This window comes from Astatotilapia calliptera, chromosome 13, assembly GCF_900246225.1.
Source record: "Astatotilapia calliptera chromosome 13, fAstCal1.2, whole genome shotgun sequence".
Lineage (NCBI taxonomy): Eukaryota > Metazoa > Chordata > Actinopteri > Cichliformes > Cichlidae > Astatotilapia > Astatotilapia calliptera.
This window is the reverse complement of record NC_039314.1, coordinates 10,517,118-10,535,531: the sequence shown is the minus strand read 5'-3', so window position 1 is coordinate 10,535,531 and position 18,414 is coordinate 10,517,118. Positions and strand designations below refer to the sequence as shown.

At 41.4% G+C, this 18,414-nt stretch overlaps 2 protein-coding genes across 5 annotated transcripts; one reads left to right on the top strand and one right to left on the bottom strand.

The window, feature by feature from the left end:
• The first annotated feature begins 646 nt into the window (after positions 1 to 646).
• Positions 647 to 9,293, top strand: LOC113035484 (uncharacterized). 3 transcript variants are annotated; one of them, XM_026191086.1, is made up of 7 exons: positions 647 to 874; positions 3,631 to 3,814; positions 4,566 to 7,847; positions 7,932 to 8,111; positions 8,196 to 8,368; positions 8,473 to 8,590; positions 8,714 to 9,293. In XM_026191086.1, the coding sequence occupies exons 1-7, from the start codon at positions 681 to 683 to the stop codon at positions 8,897 to 8,899; spliced, it is 4,317 nt and encodes a 1,438-aa protein (XP_026046871.1). In that variant the 5' UTR covers positions 647 to 680; the 3' UTR covers positions 8,900 to 9,293. The 3 variants fall into 3 exon arrangements, with proteins under 3 accessions (XP_026046871.1, XP_026046870.1, XP_026046873.1); XM_026191085.1 differs by having other exon boundaries at positions 3,616 to 3,814; XM_026191088.1 differs by lacking the exon at positions 647 to 874 and adding an exon at positions 1,935 to 2,066.
• On the bottom strand, positions 9,061 to 18,387 carry zc3h6 (zinc finger CCCH-type containing 6). 2 transcript variants are annotated; one of them, XM_026191090.1, is made up of 12 exons: positions 18,301 to 18,387; positions 16,255 to 16,474; positions 15,993 to 16,115; positions 15,680 to 15,908; positions 15,425 to 15,567; positions 15,210 to 15,338; positions 14,970 to 15,084; positions 14,765 to 14,874; positions 14,461 to 14,684; positions 13,957 to 14,372; positions 13,658 to 13,846; positions 9,061 to 11,926 (listed from the first exon to the last, which is right to left on the bottom strand). In XM_026191090.1, the coding sequence occupies exons 1-12, from the start codon at positions 18,384 to 18,386 to the stop codon at positions 10,431 to 10,433; spliced, it is 3,480 nt and encodes a 1,159-aa protein (XP_026046875.1). In that variant the 5' UTR covers position 18,387; the 3' UTR covers positions 9,061 to 10,430. The 2 variants fall into 2 exon arrangements, with proteins under 2 accessions (XP_026046875.1, XP_026046874.1); XM_026191089.1 differs by having other exon boundaries at positions 15,680 to 16,115.
• Between the last annotated feature and the right edge of the window lie 27 nt (positions 18,388 to 18,414).

Sequence of the window (18,414 nt, the reverse complement as noted above, 5' to 3'; positions counted from 1 at the left end):
GCTACAAAACTTTATCTTTATTTTAAAGGGCTACAGTGGATTCGTTGGGTGCTGATGACTTTTTATACAAATGTATTGATACAGTATGATGGTGTAATATCATGAGTTTTAGAAAAGACTACCATTTAACCTGAAAGTATAAAAAAAATCCAAATTAGCTCATATCTTAAGCACTGAAAATAACGTGAATGCATTTTAAAGGAACCCTGGTCAGAAACAACATGTTATGTACAATATTCAATGTTCTAATGTCCTCTTTCTATTTTGCTAAGAGTTTTCCCATATCTTCTTGAAGATCCTAATAATTTGCTACTATACTTTCACTGACCATGTGCCAGAAAACTGTAAAACTCTCTTTAAAAGTTCAACCACACCTGTGATGAAGTGTCACATAAACAATACTGGCTCTTCAATACCATATAGTATATTTAGGTTTAGGTTTGCTAACAAAGCATTATCTCAAAGAATATGGCAACTAATCAGTCAATACATTAAAGCTTGATGAAGCTGCGTGCTGTTGATCAGGTGACACCAGTTGCTATGAAACACTGAAGTCAAGAACAAGCTGCTGTGGTGAGCAAATCAATTATTAAAAAAGCTACCACGCTAAATACAGCAGGAATACAACAACATTTATGGTACTCACTTTCTTTTGACCAGAGAGAATCAGTCTCTTAACTATGTCCTCGTTGTTCGATCATGGGTTGATCAGGACTGTAGCAGTTGAGCAGGTGGTTGCACCAATTGCAATTCATATATGCCACCTGGTGTTGCTGTGTGACAGCGCAGAGGAACCTGAACAATTCAGCCAGCTGGAGGGGGCAGCTCAGACTGTGGCTAAAGCTACTGAGAACATGGCAGCAGTGGCTTCCAGGTATGTACTGTTATGAAAATCATAATGTATAATACTTCAAATGAAGCAATAGCCTGCAGAGAGGAAAAAAGTATCTTTCAGTTTAACCTTTTCTTGTAATTTCCTGCATCTTTGGAGCTAAAAGAGGCCACCCAAACACATAAGATATCAATGGAAAGGCCAGGATGTCCTCTATTGGGGACATCAGGACTTAGACGGGTAGCTCAAATAAGTCACAAGATATAGACAAATGTCCATTACACAGGATCTAAATGAATAAGCTGGCTCTCAGGAGGATATAGGAAAATCAAATTTAATTATTTAATCTGTATGAAACTGAAATGTGTAATACAACCCAAATTGGGGAAGAGTTAGAATACTTATGTAAGAGAATGCAGAGATTTGTAAATCTCAGGCATTATTCACAATAGAACATAGAACACAAATTAAATGTTTGAACTGAGAAAAAGTACAATTTCAGGAAAAACATTAGCTCATTTTGAATTTTATGGATGCAACATGTCTCAAAAAACTGGGATGAAGGCAACAAAACTGGAAAAATAAGTGGTACTCAAGGGACATTTTACAGTTAATTAGATAAACTGGCAACAGGCTGGTGACATAAATAGGCATATGTTTTGTTTATTTAAAAGGGAAAATGTATTTTAGTTAATTTGAGCACTTAAATTCATCTTGTAAAAATGCCAGATTTAGAGTGGCTGGGTTTCCCAACTTTGGATAAAAATAATATAGCAGAGGCAGCAACTTGTAGACTAATAATGTGGACAAATTAACCCCAACAAACACCGTGCTATGTGATTTAAACACTTTCATAATTAAAGAAGAAACCATTTAACAACAAAGTAATGTCTTTTGTGTTAACTCGTTTTTTAAAAGCATGATTACAAAACAATTAAAATGAAAATAAATATGTTGGTCTGCTGGTAAATGGTAAATGGTAAATGGCCTGTATTTATATAGCGCTTTTCTAGTCCCTAAGGACCCCAAAGCGCTTTACATATCCAGTCATCCACCCATTCACGCACACATTCACACACTCCTAGTAGTGAAACACAGGCTCCTCTGGTGACTCTTAGAGGGAGGAGGGGACCTCAGAAAATAGCAGCTGTTAATGGCTTTTTGAACTGGGTGGAGGTGTTAACAATCCACATGAGGACTTCAAAGATCTGCTCCAGTCTAATCTTCATACTGGGTATTCTACAAACAGCAGATTTGTTTTTAGCGTTAAAGTGTGGGGCAGTGATGCTAGTGTTAGCGTTGTTAGCTTCAAGAGGCTAGTGGAGGATTAGGGCTTCATTTAAGGTCCCGTCATATTCTTCTTATACCTGATTTAATCATCTAAGACATTTTAAGGAAGTGAAGATCAAGTTAAAATGTCCTTGTGTACCACCAAGATTTCCTTTAAAGCTCTCCTTAGCAGTAGCAATACTACTGGGCCAAACACAGAGAAATTCAGGTGGCTAGCCCTTCTCTATCCGGTTGTTCAGTGATGACGCGACGAATCCTACTTCCGGGTCTAAAGTAGTCTGCGTTTAATATGGCTTTTGTGTTGTTAACATGTTTAATGTTATGTATTTTCTTTTATTTGATCTCAAAAAGCTCCTAAAACAGTCAGTGATCCCTGTTGACCTCCCTCGGCTTTTATTACCGCTAATCATTTATTTAAGCTCAGTTTTTAAAACCTTAGGATGTAACTACAGCCCAGCCCATGCAGCAGTATATGAATGACTAACCTCGTATTGTGGATGGATTATCTCAGTTGTTCTCCTGGCTGAAGTTTGGTCCTTTTACAGCATCCTGCCATGCGATTACATTTGTTTCTGACCACCGAGAACACTCACGTTAACTTTTATCGAGTGGAAAAAAAAGTTAGCTTGTTTATATTATGCTAACATAGCTATGTCGCTAGCGGTCACGTAGCACATCATTATATACCAGCTAGCCCAACTTCAGTAACCCTACAAACGTCACTGCTGTTTAGTTTTCTGTCTATATTTATGTTGGAAGTGATAACAGAGCTGTACGTTTTAATTTGTTTCCAAAACCCCGCAGTCAGGACATGCTATATTGTATTTAGATAGAAGCTAGCGAGCTAACTCCCTGCTAACTTCTAACTCCGTTAAATGTCATAAATTCCGTTTTCATGGATGCCTGGATGTTAAACTCAATTGTTACACCTGGTAGAGCAGAACGCTGATCATTTTATTAAAGATGAAAGACTTTAGACAGTTTTTCAACTCTCAGTAATGCCACAGTGATCGTTTGATATATGGACCTGCAGCGGAGTTTAGACCCAGACACGGCTAGTGACGTCAGACTGAACAACCGGATAACCAATCAGATGGCTCATTTCCACTGTTCCTTTTAATTAAATTCTTTTTCCATTTCAAGTATTTATTGATGGCTTAATAATTCATTTAGAATTATTAGCTTACCTTTTGTTGTCTATTAAATCATTTAGTAAGGTGTAATTATTAGTGAAGAGTTAACAATTATTTCATAAATACTTTGTTAAATGAATATTTTATTTCATTATTATTTAATAATTCATGAACAGCTCTAATCTCATATTCCTTCATAACATGTCTCAGCTTAAACATTTTATTTTTTATGTCTTCTATTATGAATAAATGTGAGTTTGTGAGCTCTGTAAATAATTGCCTTTTGTTTTTATTTACTGTTTATACAGCATCCCAGCTTGGTTGGAATTGTGTTTGTATATATTATCTGATGAACAGCAGACTCTTTACTTCTAGGCAAATACGTGAGACGGAGGATGAAGTTTTTCACATGGAGATGTCCTCCCTGCTAGAGTCATTCGCTGTGTGTGGGCAGCATGTCCTGCTGGCAGCTCAGAAACTGAGTATCCAGCCAAGTTTAACTGAACACAGAGAGGAGCTCGTCACTGCTACACAAAACGTTTTCCTCGGAATAGTCAAGGTAAAGTAGACAAAGAAAAGAAAAAGCTTTCTGCAACTGTCCTAAAAATTATACCCAAATTAAAGCAGAGAGAAAACAAATAAGGTTAAAGCACTTAAAGGTTTCATTAGATTCATCTTAGGCAGCTACATCTGCTTTTACTTTCTCAGAGGTTTCTTAAATGTTGACATTATTTAAAAACAACAGAAGACTCCCACACCGTCTGTTTTTAATTCACATGTGGAGAATCTCAGCAACTCAGCCATCATCTTTAGCCTTCTGGTGCTGTTGTGTAAAGAACATTTTTTTTCCATCGTTAATTTTTAAGTACAGTAATTCTTTCCTGTTAGCTACTCACTGACTTTATCTGACAATGTAGAAACTTTCTCCTCTGTTTCACTTTCAAAGTCTGAGCTGGCATAGCAACATATAATTCCGAGCATTATAACGATTTTAGCATTGAATCTGAATCACAGTTTGGAAGCTCAGAAACCAAATTTCATGGCGATCCAAAGGGCAGCTGTTCATACAGTTCACTGAAGGTTTTCAGCCAAATGCAGCATAAAACCAAAGAGGCTCACCAAAGCCTATAGATGGATGTGTTTACATTTTGTCGTATTCTGTCAAAGCTGTTGAAATATTTCGATCATGGCCAAAATCTTTTAACTTATTGATTTACTGACAGTCTGACACCGTATTTTCATACTTCTTAAACAGGTACAGTAAGCTGTAGAGCAGCAGTAACACAGTGACTTGTGCCTTCTGCTCCTAGGTTCTGTTGGTGGATGATGATGCTGCTGTAAGGAAAGTTATAGCTGCTGCTGATCAGGTTTTGGAGTGTCTCTCTGAAGTTGGCTCCTCCTCAGATATCAAGTCTCTTCTTAAATCTTTCCAAATGTTTTCTGAGGCTCTTCTTGCCTTTAACAGACTGACAATGGAGAGAGCAAATTCCTTACGGGATCCCAGACAAACCAAACAACTCCTCGATTCCTTGGACACCCTGAGGAGGTGCATCTCCATGCTGCACACAGCCATGTGTACAACCATCAAACACCCTACCAATGAGCAAGCCCGAGAAGCCAAGAGGTACATTCTGGACAAAGTTCAGAATACTGTTGGTGACATTACAGCAACCCTCCAGAGTGACTGCCATGGAGGACCACTGGGGCCTTGTGGGTATTATACCTGGAAAAGTAACAGTCTATTACAACTGCTCACTAGTCCCTCCACCTCCTCAATCCGAGACAGCAGCTTTGACTGCTTGGTCAGAGATCTTGTGTTTCATTGCATGGTCGTGGCAAACATGTCTCGCAGAGACTTTCAGCAAAGAGTGGTTTTCCACTGTCGTCACATCCTGCAGTTCTGGTCTGACATAAAAAGGATTTTAAAGTCTTCTGAGGATTCTGCACAGAGCTTTGAGAAGACCTGCATTTTCCTGCGCCAGCAAATACTAATGCTTGACAAAACTTTGATGACTACAGTTCTGTATCAAGTCATGGACATACTTCTTGCGGCTTCCTCCACAGCTGAGCAACTTTTAGGACACATCTTGCTTTTAGATTCCTCTACAAAGCTGGATCTGAACTTTATTCAGTCGGAAGTTGAGGATTTAATTTCCTGCACTGACAGACTAATCCAGGTCGCCAATTTTACCTCAGCTATGGCTCTCGATGCTAAGAGTTTAGAGAATGTGGAAAATTCCCGAGCATGCCTTTCGAGACTCAGGGCTCGAATCGCTCCCCTTTCGCTGGAGCTGGCAGATAATTCAATGCAAACTGCTCAGAAGCTTCGTGAAGTGTGTCAGAAATGGGAAGAGGAGACTGAGCAGCTTCAGGATGCTTTCAGTGATGTGATGGACATTAGGGAGTTCACCAGTATAGCTGTTAATGAGATGGTGAGTGATCGCCATGGATGTGACACAGCATACAGAGAACAAAGCTATGAACAGTTTAATGAACATGCAGCAAACCTCATTGGTCACATGAAGCTGGCGATTCACTCAGTGAGGAGGCATTTGGATAGAAGTGACGAACCCATCTACAGGAACGGCCTTTTGGTCCTCCTGAAGCAGGTTCAGTCATCTCAAGCCAAAGTAGCTGAGTCAGTCAGAAGCATGCTTAATGGATCCACGCTGAACGTGGAGGCATATTCTACATTTAGTGACAGCGTTTCCACCGTCATTGAGCATTTTAAGGTGCTTAGATCAGGATTGGATGGCCAACAGCATCCGCATCTCCTGAGCCCGCTGCGAGAGGGGGCTCGTCAGCTCGAAATCACACAGCCATGTCTGCCAGTCAAAGACAGCTGTGAACTGAGTGTGGACGATATGTTAAGAGGCTCGGATATTCCTTTTTTTGAAGTTTTGGAAAGAGAAACCAAACATGAGGAGAAGCACACAGATCAGGGACCCATAAAAGCCGAACCAGACCATAAAGTTGACAGCGATGATTTAACGTTCCCAGCTGTCTCAGATGAGCCTAAACTGATTCTCAAGCCTCTCAAATTTGACCTTTTACCCCTCTTGTATGAAGTTGTAACTGTGACTAAAGGGAAAGACGTGACACTGCTCAACCAGGCCTGCACCAGTGTTCTTGAGCTGTCAAACTGTTATGCCCAAGCTACAAAGGAGGCCTTGGTCATTGTCGATGCAGTTGACTGTCAGACTTTGGAAATCTTTAGGGCCGAGCTGGTATCCCTGACTCCACTGCTCGTCCAGACAGCTCAAGAGACGGCGATGAGCTCAGCGATGAGTACGGAGAGCATCTTTAAGCACAGCACACAGTTTTCTGACCTTATTAATAACATTCGAAAGGTTTTGCTGCCAGCAGCTGGGACCTGGTATCACACTGTTTATAATGAGCTGCAAGGGAATCTACCAAATATACCAGCCAGTTCTGCACAGCAACTCAATGAAGCAATGACTTTATGTGCTGACGTGGTCCAACTCTTGACATCTTCAGATTTAACCACACAAAGTGATGGTCAAGAAACATTGAGGGTTTTACACAGCAAGCTTACCAAAGCACAGAACAACACAAGGCAACTGATAGAGTTTTCCTCCGCATATGAAGGACAGTCAGATCAGCTAGAGGCACTTTGTATCCTCTGGAGTCTCTCCATTCAGATTTTGCTTAATTCTCTGGATAAGATTTTGGGAACATCGACTGCACTGAACCATTTGAACCCTCAGAAACAGCTCTCAGTGTTGTCTGAGAACTCGCTCCGAATCCAAGAGGCAACCAGGCTCACAAGCATAAACTGCAGAAGTGCTTATAAATCAAAGGAGTTAACCAGATACCAGGATGAACTGAAAAACCTGACTGAGGACTACCTTAAAGCTGCAGAAGAATTTGATTTAATGCCAGGCGTGGTGCACCTTGCAAAATCGGAATTCTTCCAGAGAAAACTTTTGATTAAAATTCGAGTGCTTTTTGGTCATTTAAGCAAAGTGAATAAGGACTATGATACTACATTTCAAAATCTTCTCACAATTGCTCATTTCGCTGCTGAACACTTCAGAGAGAACAACGCAGAAGATGCAGAGCAAAGGTTTGAACATGCGGCACAAACGCTTATTGAAAATGTAAAATCTGCTACCAGAAGAGTGGAGGACAGCTTAAATTACATCCATGACCCACGCACTCGCTCCAATCTGAGGTCCATTAATGACCACCTGTCTTTTCAGATCTCAGATATAATCTGCAGGGCGAGGCTCATGCTAGAGACTCACTACATTTGTGACACACTCAGTCTGGATGTGCAGACACGCTGTTGGTCAGCAAAAGCTCATTACGTGATGGAAGAGATCAGGAAGCAAGAAGGGATTCACCAAGAGGTTAAAGAGTACATAAAGGCTGGACTACAGGGGAGAGCACCTGAGGATATTAGCAAAGTTTTGGCTAAAATCCCAACTAAAGTCAAAGAAGTGGAATTTACCTCTGACACAACAATAAATTCAAACCAGAAAGGCATTAAAGAAAATGTAGATGCTGCAAAAAGTAACATAAATATGGCATCTGGGGCCAAATATGGACCTGGAAATACTAAAAAGGATGTAAGTATCGCATAATTGATCAGATTTTATTGTGTAATAAATCCATCATGTCGCAATAAACCATGTCCTAATTCTTCTCTGCAGGATAGTGCTGCATCTGGCTTGTGCCAAGAAGTCTCTTCCCTGACCTACACCTCCCTTTTTCTAAAGCAAGAAAGCAACAGCTGGGATCCCAAGGACAACAGAATAGTCCAGGTGACCAGGAAGATGGCCGACACAGTATGTTACATGACTCAGTATCTGAAGAAGAAAGGCCCAATAGCGGTAATGCCAACTAAAGGTCCCTCCACAACCGTCAACTAGATTTGCAGGCAAACTAATCTACAATCTTGTTTCTTTTTTCTTTAGAATAAAGAGGCTTTTGTTTCTGCAGCCAAAGATGTGATCTCAAACTGCCAGTCAGTTACCCAGTTTATCAGAGTTATTGCCAACCACAGCCTCGACAAGCAGTGTGCAGTTGAACTCTCGCTAATTGTTGAGCAGATTCTCACCATCACAAATCAGCTCAGCATCATTTCCAGGTCAGGAAATTTCAAGCAGAAATCACACACCGAAAACTAATAAAAGAAATGTTGAAAGGGGAAAAAAAGAAACGTAATATGAGTATTTTCTTCTGCCTGCAAAGTGTCAATGCTGTGACTCCTGGGTGCAAATCTTCTGATGAGATCCTGGTAAAGAATGCACAAAATCTGCTCCAGACAGTCTTACGTGGGGTTCGAGCTGCAGAAACAGCATGCATTAAAGTAAATCCAACACCACAAGCACAAGCAGCAACTCTGGACTACAAATATATGATTCAGTGGCATCTTTTTATTATGCCCTATGAATTGCTTCCTTAAAACTGAACACTTGCACTCTGATTTCAGGGTCTGAAGCAGCCTGAGCCAAATTCGGATGGTGCAGAGGCTACAGCTTTGTGTTTCCAGTGGAAGAGAAACCTGGAGATCCATCGAGCCCAGCAGACCTCTAACCCAGATACAGATGAGCTGGGACTGAGGAAGACGTCGGCGCACCCTTTAGCCCCAAGTCTTGCCCCACAGGTTAATGTATAAGACAGCTACAACTGTATTTTGAAAAGGAAGAAAATAATGTTTCATGCATAAGCTGTGTGTCCTGCTCCGAGAAATCAGCTGCATGAATTGTATTAGAGCTGGTGGTTAAAAAAAGAAGAAGCACAGCACGCACACTAAAATGACACATTGCAACACTGGTGTGTGGTTCTGAAATAAAACTGGTGCTGTTTCCTGTCTTTATTCCAGATATTTGTAACAAACTCACTGAAACGACTGGCATGTGTTGTAAAAATATCAGACAATATTATGACAACCATAACCACCATACCGACCCACGCTGACATAAAAAAAACACCCCAAAACACACTGTACACATGATACAAAATAAGCATTTACAATGTGAATCATGAAAAGAACTTTAAAAAAAAAAAAAGGAAATAGCTTAGTTTCAGTCAAACAGGAATACCTCAAATTACAGACGGAGAACTCTGACCTAAACAAACCAATATTACCAAACAATATTCCATCTTACGTCTACAACTTTCAGTCTTTGTAGCACATGTATATTTATAGCCTCTTTTAGGTTCATATTCGACAAAATTCAACAGTAAAAATAGTCATCAAGGTCACATTTGTAACATATATACATACAACTGCAGTGTTATTAAGATAGTACTACTTTTCTGTATAATACACTGGAAAACTTTATCGATTTCTTATGCTGACTGACAGCGTGTTGGAAAACACGTAACATTTTCCCTGCTACTTACAAGCTTCTTCGAGAGATGTGAGGAGCAGCGATGTTTGTTAGAAAAGGTTAAAACATCCTCAAAAGATTCAGACCGCCTGAACCAAAAAACAATGTAGTCACTAAAGACGGAAATTGTCTATTTTAGTGCAAAGACTTCTGCAAGCTAGCTTAGGTGTAGAGTTTCAAAAGTGTGAAAAGGGAAAATTAGACTAATGTAATCGAAAACTCACATTGAAAATATTCAATTTTGATTATCTGACCCGAACGCATAAGCAACTGAAAAATGACAAATGTAAATGGTTTAAAAAAAATCCCTTATCATAAAGACAGGCATCAACATATACAGTAGATCTCAATATATGAAAGTGTCCGTGAATAAATATGTAAATACAAAAATCCCCCCCCCCCAGGAAATTATTGTGTTTTTGATTACTTTGTATAATCTCTCTGCGTGGAAAGTGACTATCAGGTCGTTCAATGGAACGAGCCCCAAGCTGACTTAACAACACCTGGGTCAGGCTTTAGTAAAACTTTCACATCTTTTTATTTCCTCTGATTGTTTAGAACGTGTGTAAAAATGACACAATAGAAACCTTACCATACACGCATTCAAAACACGCCTCTGAGCTTTAATATGACATAGTTACAGGGAACTATACTCTGTGTCTGTATCCAGCATCATCTCCTTACTGATAAATGTGTGGCGTAGTGTTTGGTTTTCTACAGCATCATATAAAGAAATAAATAGATTTATGTAAAGCTAAATAAAGATTAATGTGTCATCAACAAACATATCTGTTGCAATCAACAGTTGAGTGTTTACTGACAGAAAGGGGAAGCAGTGGGGTCAAAAGTCTTGAACACATCTTTAAGTGTCCTGTCATCTGCCTCCTCCTCTTCCTCCTCCTCTGGATCTTCTTGTTTCGGTTCTTTCTCTGGAGCTGCCTCCTCTTCCTGCTCCTTCTTGTCCTCTGCCTCTTCCTGTGCTCCTGTAGAGCCCTGTCCTCCCTGTTTAGCTTGCCTCGGGTCAGTGTACTGGGGTCGGATTAGCCCAGCCAGAGCCTGGATGGGGAGATTATGTACAGCAGGGGGTTTGACAGGTGAGGCAGGAGGCACAGTGGGAGAAGTGGAAGCTGGAGTGTGATCTGCAGCATCTGTGCTTTTAGCCTCTTCGAACGAGCCGCTTCGTTGGGTTGGTGATAGAGACGGTGCTGGAGTGCTGTCTTTCTTAGCAGCCTGTTTAAGAATCCCCGCCTTTTTAGGAGGCTCAAACTGCTCCTTCTGAACTTGCTCGGTTTGGGAACGAGGATCATACAGGCTGATGCCTCCCAGGATCGTAGTGGGACTCTCCAACCCTCCACCAGAGGACGCCAGTCGAGGAGCATAAGGTGGAAGCTTCTCTGGCTCTGGCTTGGCTCGGGCAGCGTGAGGAGAGGGACTGGCACTGGCCTTCTGTAACCTGGGGTCCAAAAGTCCTGCCCCAGAGGACTGCTCTTTCGGACCCAGCAGCTTGGAGTCCAGACTGGCTGTACGTTTGAGTCTGGGGTCCAAAGACTTTTGCTGGCGTGGGTCTACAGGTCTCTCTGTAGAAGATCGTGACTCTAGAGAACCAGTGGGCAGTCGGCTCATACGTTCCTTCAAACGTGCAGCTGCAAGTCTGGGATCAGATAGCGGAGGGCTGGAGACTGGGGGGTGGTCGGGCAGGCTTGTTCGGTTCATCTGAGCATCAGCAATTAGAGGTGGAAGAGGCAGGTTGATGGAGTGTTCCTGTTTGGGCACTAAGGAGGGGATGAGATCCTCAGGGGTCCACACAACTGTCTGAGCAAAGGCAGGCCGCTGGAGCAGAATGTCAACACGAATATGACTAAACTGCTTTAACTGGCATCGAGGGTCTCTCAGGACCACACCTGGGCTGGCATCTAAAGGAATGAGAACAGCCCTGTCCCTGAGTTCCCTCTCTCCTTCGTCATCCTCCTCTCCTGTAAGAGGCTTTTGATGAACAGGATGGCTCTGCTGCCGATATGAGCTCGGTTCCACTGGTCTCATTTTCCTGGGGTCTCTGGAAAGCCGCGGATCCGAAGCGCCATCTGGCTCCTTTTTCATATCTGGGGGTCGCTGTCTAGGGTCAGCCTTGACACGTGGGTCACTGGGTGGAGCCCTTTCCTTAACGAGGCGGGGGTCACCCAGTGCTGGAGCCACCGGGGCGGTCTTGGGCTGAGACTGCTGCATCTCATTCTGTCTCTTCAGAGATTTAAGAATGGAGGAAACACAGCTCCCATCCTCATCATCGCTCGAGTACCAGTTTGTAGTTTCATCTGCAAAAAAACATGAATAAACAAATAAATCAGATTTAAAGGAGAGTCTTTTTTTTCTGTTTCAAATATCTTTTATTAGAAGCAAGTATCACAGTTGTTACAAGTTAATAGAACTTGTGCCCCCTTTTTCTCTAAACAAAACAAGACAAAACAAAAAGACCCCCCGACTGCCAAAAACTTATATTTTCCCAAGATATGCAAGTAAAGGACGCCAAATTAGTTCAAAATCTTTCACATTGCCATTCATGGTATATCTTATTTTTTCAAGGTGAAGTGTATTTGTAAGCTCTGCAAGCCACATCTTTAACACAGGCCTTTCCAAAGCTGCAGGATCAGTTTCTTTGCGATGATCAGCGCATATGACATAAACCTTTTTTGAGCATGTTGTAAGCTTTGTGTTTCTTTGGAGATCCCAAAGATAATTACTGTTGGATTTGGATCAATCTTGTTTTTAAGAATATTAGATAGATAAGTAAAAATGTCACACCAAAAACCCTGAAGCCTTGGACAAAGTGCAAAACTACTAATGTGTCATACATTTTTTTCAGAGGGGAGAGCAGTCTGGATAAATTTTGTGAAGTCTTTACCTTGAGTAATGTAACCTGTGTACAATTTTATACTGAATTAAGGAACGACGGGAATTAATAAAAAGCGTATTTATGTTGCGTAAGACTTCCTGCCAAAAATCTTCCGATAGGGACATCCCAAATTCCTTTTCCCACTCCTCTTTAATTGAATGAGTTGAAGGTACACTCATCTCCTGTAGTGAGTTATAGAACAATCAGATTCTCTGTTCGAACCCCAGCTATCACTAAGGCATCTATCCAAGGTGTCAGACGGCATGCTTTCAAACTGCGGCAAATGTGTGCGGATATAATTTCGTAGTTGAAGATCTCTAAAAAAATGGCTGCGCGGTAGTCCAAATCTATCTTTTACCTAATTGTTGAAATGACATGAAGGTATCGTTTGAATACAAGTCTTTTAATTTACGAATTCCCAGTTCATGCCACACGTTGAAAGCACCGTCTGCACATGATGGAAGGAAAGAGGGGTTAGCTGTAACAGACATACTCATTGATAATGGTTTCAGTTTAAAGTGCTTAATTATTTGTTTCCAAATTCGCAAAATGGTATGGATCACTGGGTTATAATTATAGTATGCACTTGTCAAGGGAGTAGGAGAAAGTAATATTCCACCAACATAGTAAGGAAGGCAGTCCTCCCGCTCCATCTGCAGACCATGGGGGAGTAACGCTGTATCATCCAGTAAGAGGGAAATTATTCTTAAATTTGATGCCCAGTAATAATGCATAAAGTTAGGTAGTGCAACTCCTCCAAGGGATCCGTGTTTGCAAAGATGTTCTTTTTTATTCTATGTGTTTTGTAGTTCCATATAAACGGCATAATAATTGCATCCAGCTTTTTGAAGAAAGCTATGGGCAGGAAAATTGGGATATTTTGGACCAAATACAGATATTGCAGGAGAAAGACCATCCTTATTGAGTTCACTCGTCCTATCAATGAGAAAGGGAGTGTCCTCCAAAACTGGATGTTGTTTTTTAGCTTCTACCAGTAGAGGTAGAAAGTTTAAAGGAGAGTCTTTTTGGTGTTATCTGTGTATAAGCACTTATTTCGATAATTCTGAGTTGTGTAGGTCACTTTGTTCCAATCTTGCTCCCTGGGTTTCATTTAATCTTAATTAACTCAATAAAGCTGTCCATGGACACTTGCCTCTGCTTGCATTTTCATCCTGGCCATCTGCTCTCTGTGCTTCACTCCCTTGTGGATTTGACTCTTGTTGTTGCTGCTGCTGTGTCAGGTGTAAAAGGATGGCTTTCTGTACTGCTGGTGGTAAAGACTGCAACTGTGACTCTGCACCAATCTGTTGCTGGAGGTTCTGTATGAAAGCCAGACTAGGGTCTACCAAATTGAAAAAAAAACACAGACACAAAGTTTTGCAAAGTCAGTAACAAGTAAAAGGCAGTTAACCTATAAGAACAGCTTATTAATTATATGCTTATATGACTCACCTCCTTGTTGACCAATGGTCTGGTTTCGGAGGAAGCTGCTAAGGAAGTCTACTGGGTTCTGACCCGCAGATGGAAAGGGGAAGAGATTTGGTGCTATCTCTAGATCTGGTATAGGGGGAAATGGAGGCCTCTGTATATTCATCTGCGGGTTGATATTAGGTCGGTTTCCATGGAAGGGTGGCGGCTGACTGGATGGGATCGGCGGCTGCATTGGAAATCCATGCGGCAGGTGCTGCCCTGGTGGGCTTTGTGGCATCGGTGGTGCAGCGGTGTGACCCACGGGAACGGGTGATCCGGGGGGAGGAACAGGAGGAGCAGAAGAGCCTGAAGGCACCATGCTGCCGCTCTGTGTGTCCTCTGAACCTCCAGTAAACTCACCTGTGCATTCTCCTTGATTCTGAGGGTAGTTGGATCCACTGAAAAACAGAGTGCACTCAGGCTTAGGAGAAAATCAAAAAAATTTTAAAGTCTGACCTGGTTTTGATTACAGATTACTCCAGTTACCTCAGACCGATTTTTTGTGCCAAGTCTACAGTTGGTTGAACCTTGATTTCAAAAAGAGAGGGGATCTTCTTCCCTGCTTGGCTATCTGTAGGACTGCTCTGACCAGGAGTGGGCAGCAGCCCAACCCCAGGAGGAGGCTTTGGAAGTGGGGAAATACCCTGTTTTCTCAGATCCTCCAGCTCCAACTCATCCTCCCTGGCATTCTCCTCTTCAGTATTAATTATCTGAATAAAGACACGGGAAAGAAGAAATAAGATAACCGCTGACAGAACTAAGGATGAGCTTCAACTATATTTCGTTTTACCTTATCGAGCAGCTCCTTGGTCACGTCAGTCAAAGCTTCATGGGAGAATTTGCAGTTGTCTCCTTGATAGCATTTGGCTCCGGTATGAAAGAACTTGCACGGGTATTCATGTGCAATCACAGGTTAAGGAACAGAAATAATTAAAGGGTGCAGTTTATGCAATCCAATTACACGAATATAATTAAGAACTATTAGTGAAGGATATTGTGCATGTAAATGCAGTTATCTCCTTTACTGCAGTATCCTTGAAGATAAAACTTACAAAGCTCCTTTTTCTTATCTGGTACAACAAGCTCGTGTTCAAATTTGCACTGCTCGCCCTGTATGAAGACATCACAAAATGTTTTTTTCTTTAATCTTTTAAGTTAGTTAGGACAGTATTTACCTTACTAAAAGCAGGTTTACGTTATAAAAAAAAAATTAAAGGGCATTAACGCTGCCGTACCTTGATGCACCGACCCTCCAGGAAATACTTGCAGATGTACCTTCCGTTATGTTCAACGGTGTGCTGATTGATAAACTCCTTGCTCATTATTGGCCGCTTCTTCTGGAAACCGGACAAATTTTTTCCTTCCTGTGACACAAAATTAGCAACAGCTAATTCACAGTGCAATTTAAACCAGCGATGGCAGAGTACAGTGAAATATTCAGCTCACATACCTGCGCCATGTCTTCCATCCCCTGTTCTCCCCCTCGACCTCGTCCGCGTCCTCCCCAGGGTTTACCCTTCAGCTTCTTGTTCTTGTTCAGCATCCCACGTCCTCTCCCCGGTCCACTCCCTCTGCCTCTTCCCCTCTGCCCGTCTGGAAATTACATTTTAACAAAAATGAGTAAACTCTCTTCACCCTTAAAGATGTTTGCGATACATCTCTGCCTATGACATTGTTGTGTTTATAATTTAAAAAGCATTCGTACACTGTTGTTGCTTCATCCCCCTCATGTTTCCTCTGTTCATCTGGTCTTTAGCGTGCCGCCCCCTTCCCTGACTCGACGAATCTTTTGACTGCTGATACTCGGACATGTCGTCTTCATAATCATCCTCCTCGTCATCGTAGTCGTACTTGTCGTCGCTGTAGTCGCTGTATTTGTCGAAATCGCTGCTCTTGTACGGTGGGGACCTGTGTGAGTTGCCTCCCTTTGAATGCTTGTGGTCAAAGCAGAGGGAGTGAATTATGTCAGACAATAATGTTTGCATGAATATAAACACTGCGAGCTGTTCTGAACTCACCTGAGAGGACTGGCCATCAGACTCGCGATTAGATCCCAGGCCCTTTCTGCCTTTGGACCTTTCCGGTCGATCGTAGTCAGAGTCGTAGCTGTCGGAGCTGGAGCTGCTTGAGGGGGAGTGATGCTGAGGTGAGGGTAAACAGAAATAAAGAAAAATGAAACATAACATTAATTTTAAATGGGTTAGTTCACATTTATGCTCTAATTGCAAGAGCAGGAGGAGATATTTTAATGCAACAACAAGCTGTACAGTAGCATCTTACTTTCGGTCTGTCACGTCTCCTTCTTTTAGACCTCCTCTTCTCTCGGGTCTTTCTGTATCTTTTCCTGGAGTGTCTGTGAGCCTTTTCCTCTTTCTCTCTAATCTTCTCCTTCTCCTTTTCCTTCTCCTTCTCTTCATTCACCTCCGCGGCCTCCTTGTTGTCCTCTTCAATTCCAATCCCTTCATCATCTATTTCTCCATCTTCCAGTTCACCATCCTCTCTGGAAAGATAAAAGCAATATAAATACTCACTATTGACACTATTTTGGACAGACTTTAAATGTTTACAAATAATACATCAATTGTAGCTATAGTTAAACCAAAAAAGTAATGATTTGGAATAATCGGCTGTTTTTTCTGTTACAAATTTCCAAAAGATCTCAGGTTTGATCCCAGGAGGAGCCACAACTCCCCTGCGGGTCTTGTTATGTAGGGCACCTGATGTAAAAATCAGGCATTAAATGTTATGTTGGAACAGATGATTATCATTACAATCAGAGGATCACTTATTAGTTTGCAGAGCATTACTCATAACTCAGCGTGACCAGGCTATACTTCATACACATGTGGCTTTTTGTAAATACAGTACATTTAGTTGCACCACTAAAGTAGTTTATACAACCTCATCCAAATGTAAAAATTTGATGTTTATCTGCTGTAATTCACATATTTACAACTAAAATTAAACATACTAATACAGACTAAATATTCTAATCAATTTTTAATATGAAACAAAATCCTGGCAAATGTTTCAGAGTTGGCAATCTTTTCATTGTAAATAATTCCAGGTGATTTAGAAATACAGTGCTGGTGGGAGGGTGGAACAAAAACATTATGAAACAGATCCAATAAAGCAATCTAGGTCAGTTTTTACAGATACTAGCTGCCTCTTCCTCAGTCTGAATTAATCCAAAGCTAACATTGTGTATGTAAAGTTGGCTTTTGAGTTAATTGAAGCAGAACAGGCCTCAGGTTTAACAAGAAACATCCATCTAACCACCCATTTTCTTAACGGTTTATCCAGCTTAGGGCCACAGGGCTGTTGGATCCTGTCTCAGCTGTCGCAGAGCAAAAGGTGGGGGACAATCTTTACAGGTCACCATCATCCTCAATGAAAAACATCTGCCAGGCTAAATATTTTATTTCAAATCACCTTTTTCTATTGTTGTAACTGCCTGTACAGCACATCTAACTGAGGACCAAAAGCAAATGATGAAAAATAGTAGCATCAGTGTTAGAAGGCAGTTTATAAGGACCTAATACAACTATGTAAATGTTAAATATTTACATTAAAGTGCATTTTCCAGTGATAAACAACACTAGGTGCTTCAATCATACCCGAAGCCCACACTGGAAATTATGTTTCTGCCCATTTTAAGAATTAAAAACTGTAACAGATGCTCAAAGTCCAGGCTAGAAGTTGAGCCATCAAGTTTTTTTCCAGCCTAACACATGAGCAACTGGTTCACTTGGTTTTCTACAGTGAAAAAAATCTGTGAAATTACTTGATCAAAGATTTTTAACAGAAAACCAAATTGTTTGTCTTGTTTTTGAACATAATGCAAAGCAAATCACAAGGACACAGGTATGGCCTACATCCTGCAGAAGCACATCATCTCAACTCTGCGTGAACCCTGCTTCAGCAATACCGGTAGTTGCCCAGTAGGGGGAGTACAGTATGAGGATGGGCGTGGCATTTACATCATAGTCATTTGCATAGTCTCCTGCAGATGGCAACAATGAAGCCATGAATCCCTGAGCTACAACAACAGAATGATGAGGTCTCTATGTTGCATGGAAATGATCATGAATGAGTCTCATCGACACGGTGATGTGTAATCGAGGCTGTGTGAACAGCGCCATTCAACTGCACCAAAGAGGCATGCAAAAAATATGTTAAGAGAGGGGGGGAAAGAAGTGAAATGTCTCTATATCCCGCAATTCGTGGTTAAAAGAGAAAACAGTAACACAAGCATGTAGACCCACAGCACTGAAATTGAAACGCACAGATGAGCGTATTAATAATTGCACAAGAATATTACTCGACCTTTCATCCCCTGCAAGCTCAGAGTCTGTCATGTTTTTGTCAAGAACAGGGGCTGGGGGACTGGAAACAAGGCTCACAGAAGCCATTGGAGAACGGATCTGCCTCCCTTTTCCC

Bases quoted from the DNA above. Each gene is read 5' to 3' on its own strand.
- LOC113035484 (XM_026191085.1), top strand. From the start codon at position 681: ATGTCCTCGTTGTTCGATCATGGGTTGATCAGGACTGTAGCAGTTGAG. The intron at 7,848-7,931 runs GTAAGTATCGCA...TCTTCTCTGCAG, and splicing joins CTGGAAATACTAAAAAGGAT to GATAGTGCTGCATCTGGCTT. The intron at 8,369-8,472 runs GTCAGGAAATTT...CTGCCTGCAAAG, and splicing joins CAGCTCAGCATCATTTCCAG to TGTCAATGCTGTGACTCCTG.
- zc3h6 (XM_026191089.1), bottom strand. From the start codon at position 18,386: ATGGCTTCTGTGAGCCTTGTTTCCAGTCCCCCAGCCCCTGTTCTTGAC. The intron at 15,085-15,209 runs GTACGGCAGCGT...GTCTTCATACAG, and splicing joins TGGAGGGTCGGTGCATCAAG to GGCGAGCAGTGCAAATTTGA. The intron at 14,685-14,764 runs GTAAAACGAAAT...GTCTTTATTCAG, and splicing joins CCAAGGAGCTGCTCGATAAG to ATAATTAATACTGAAGAGGA.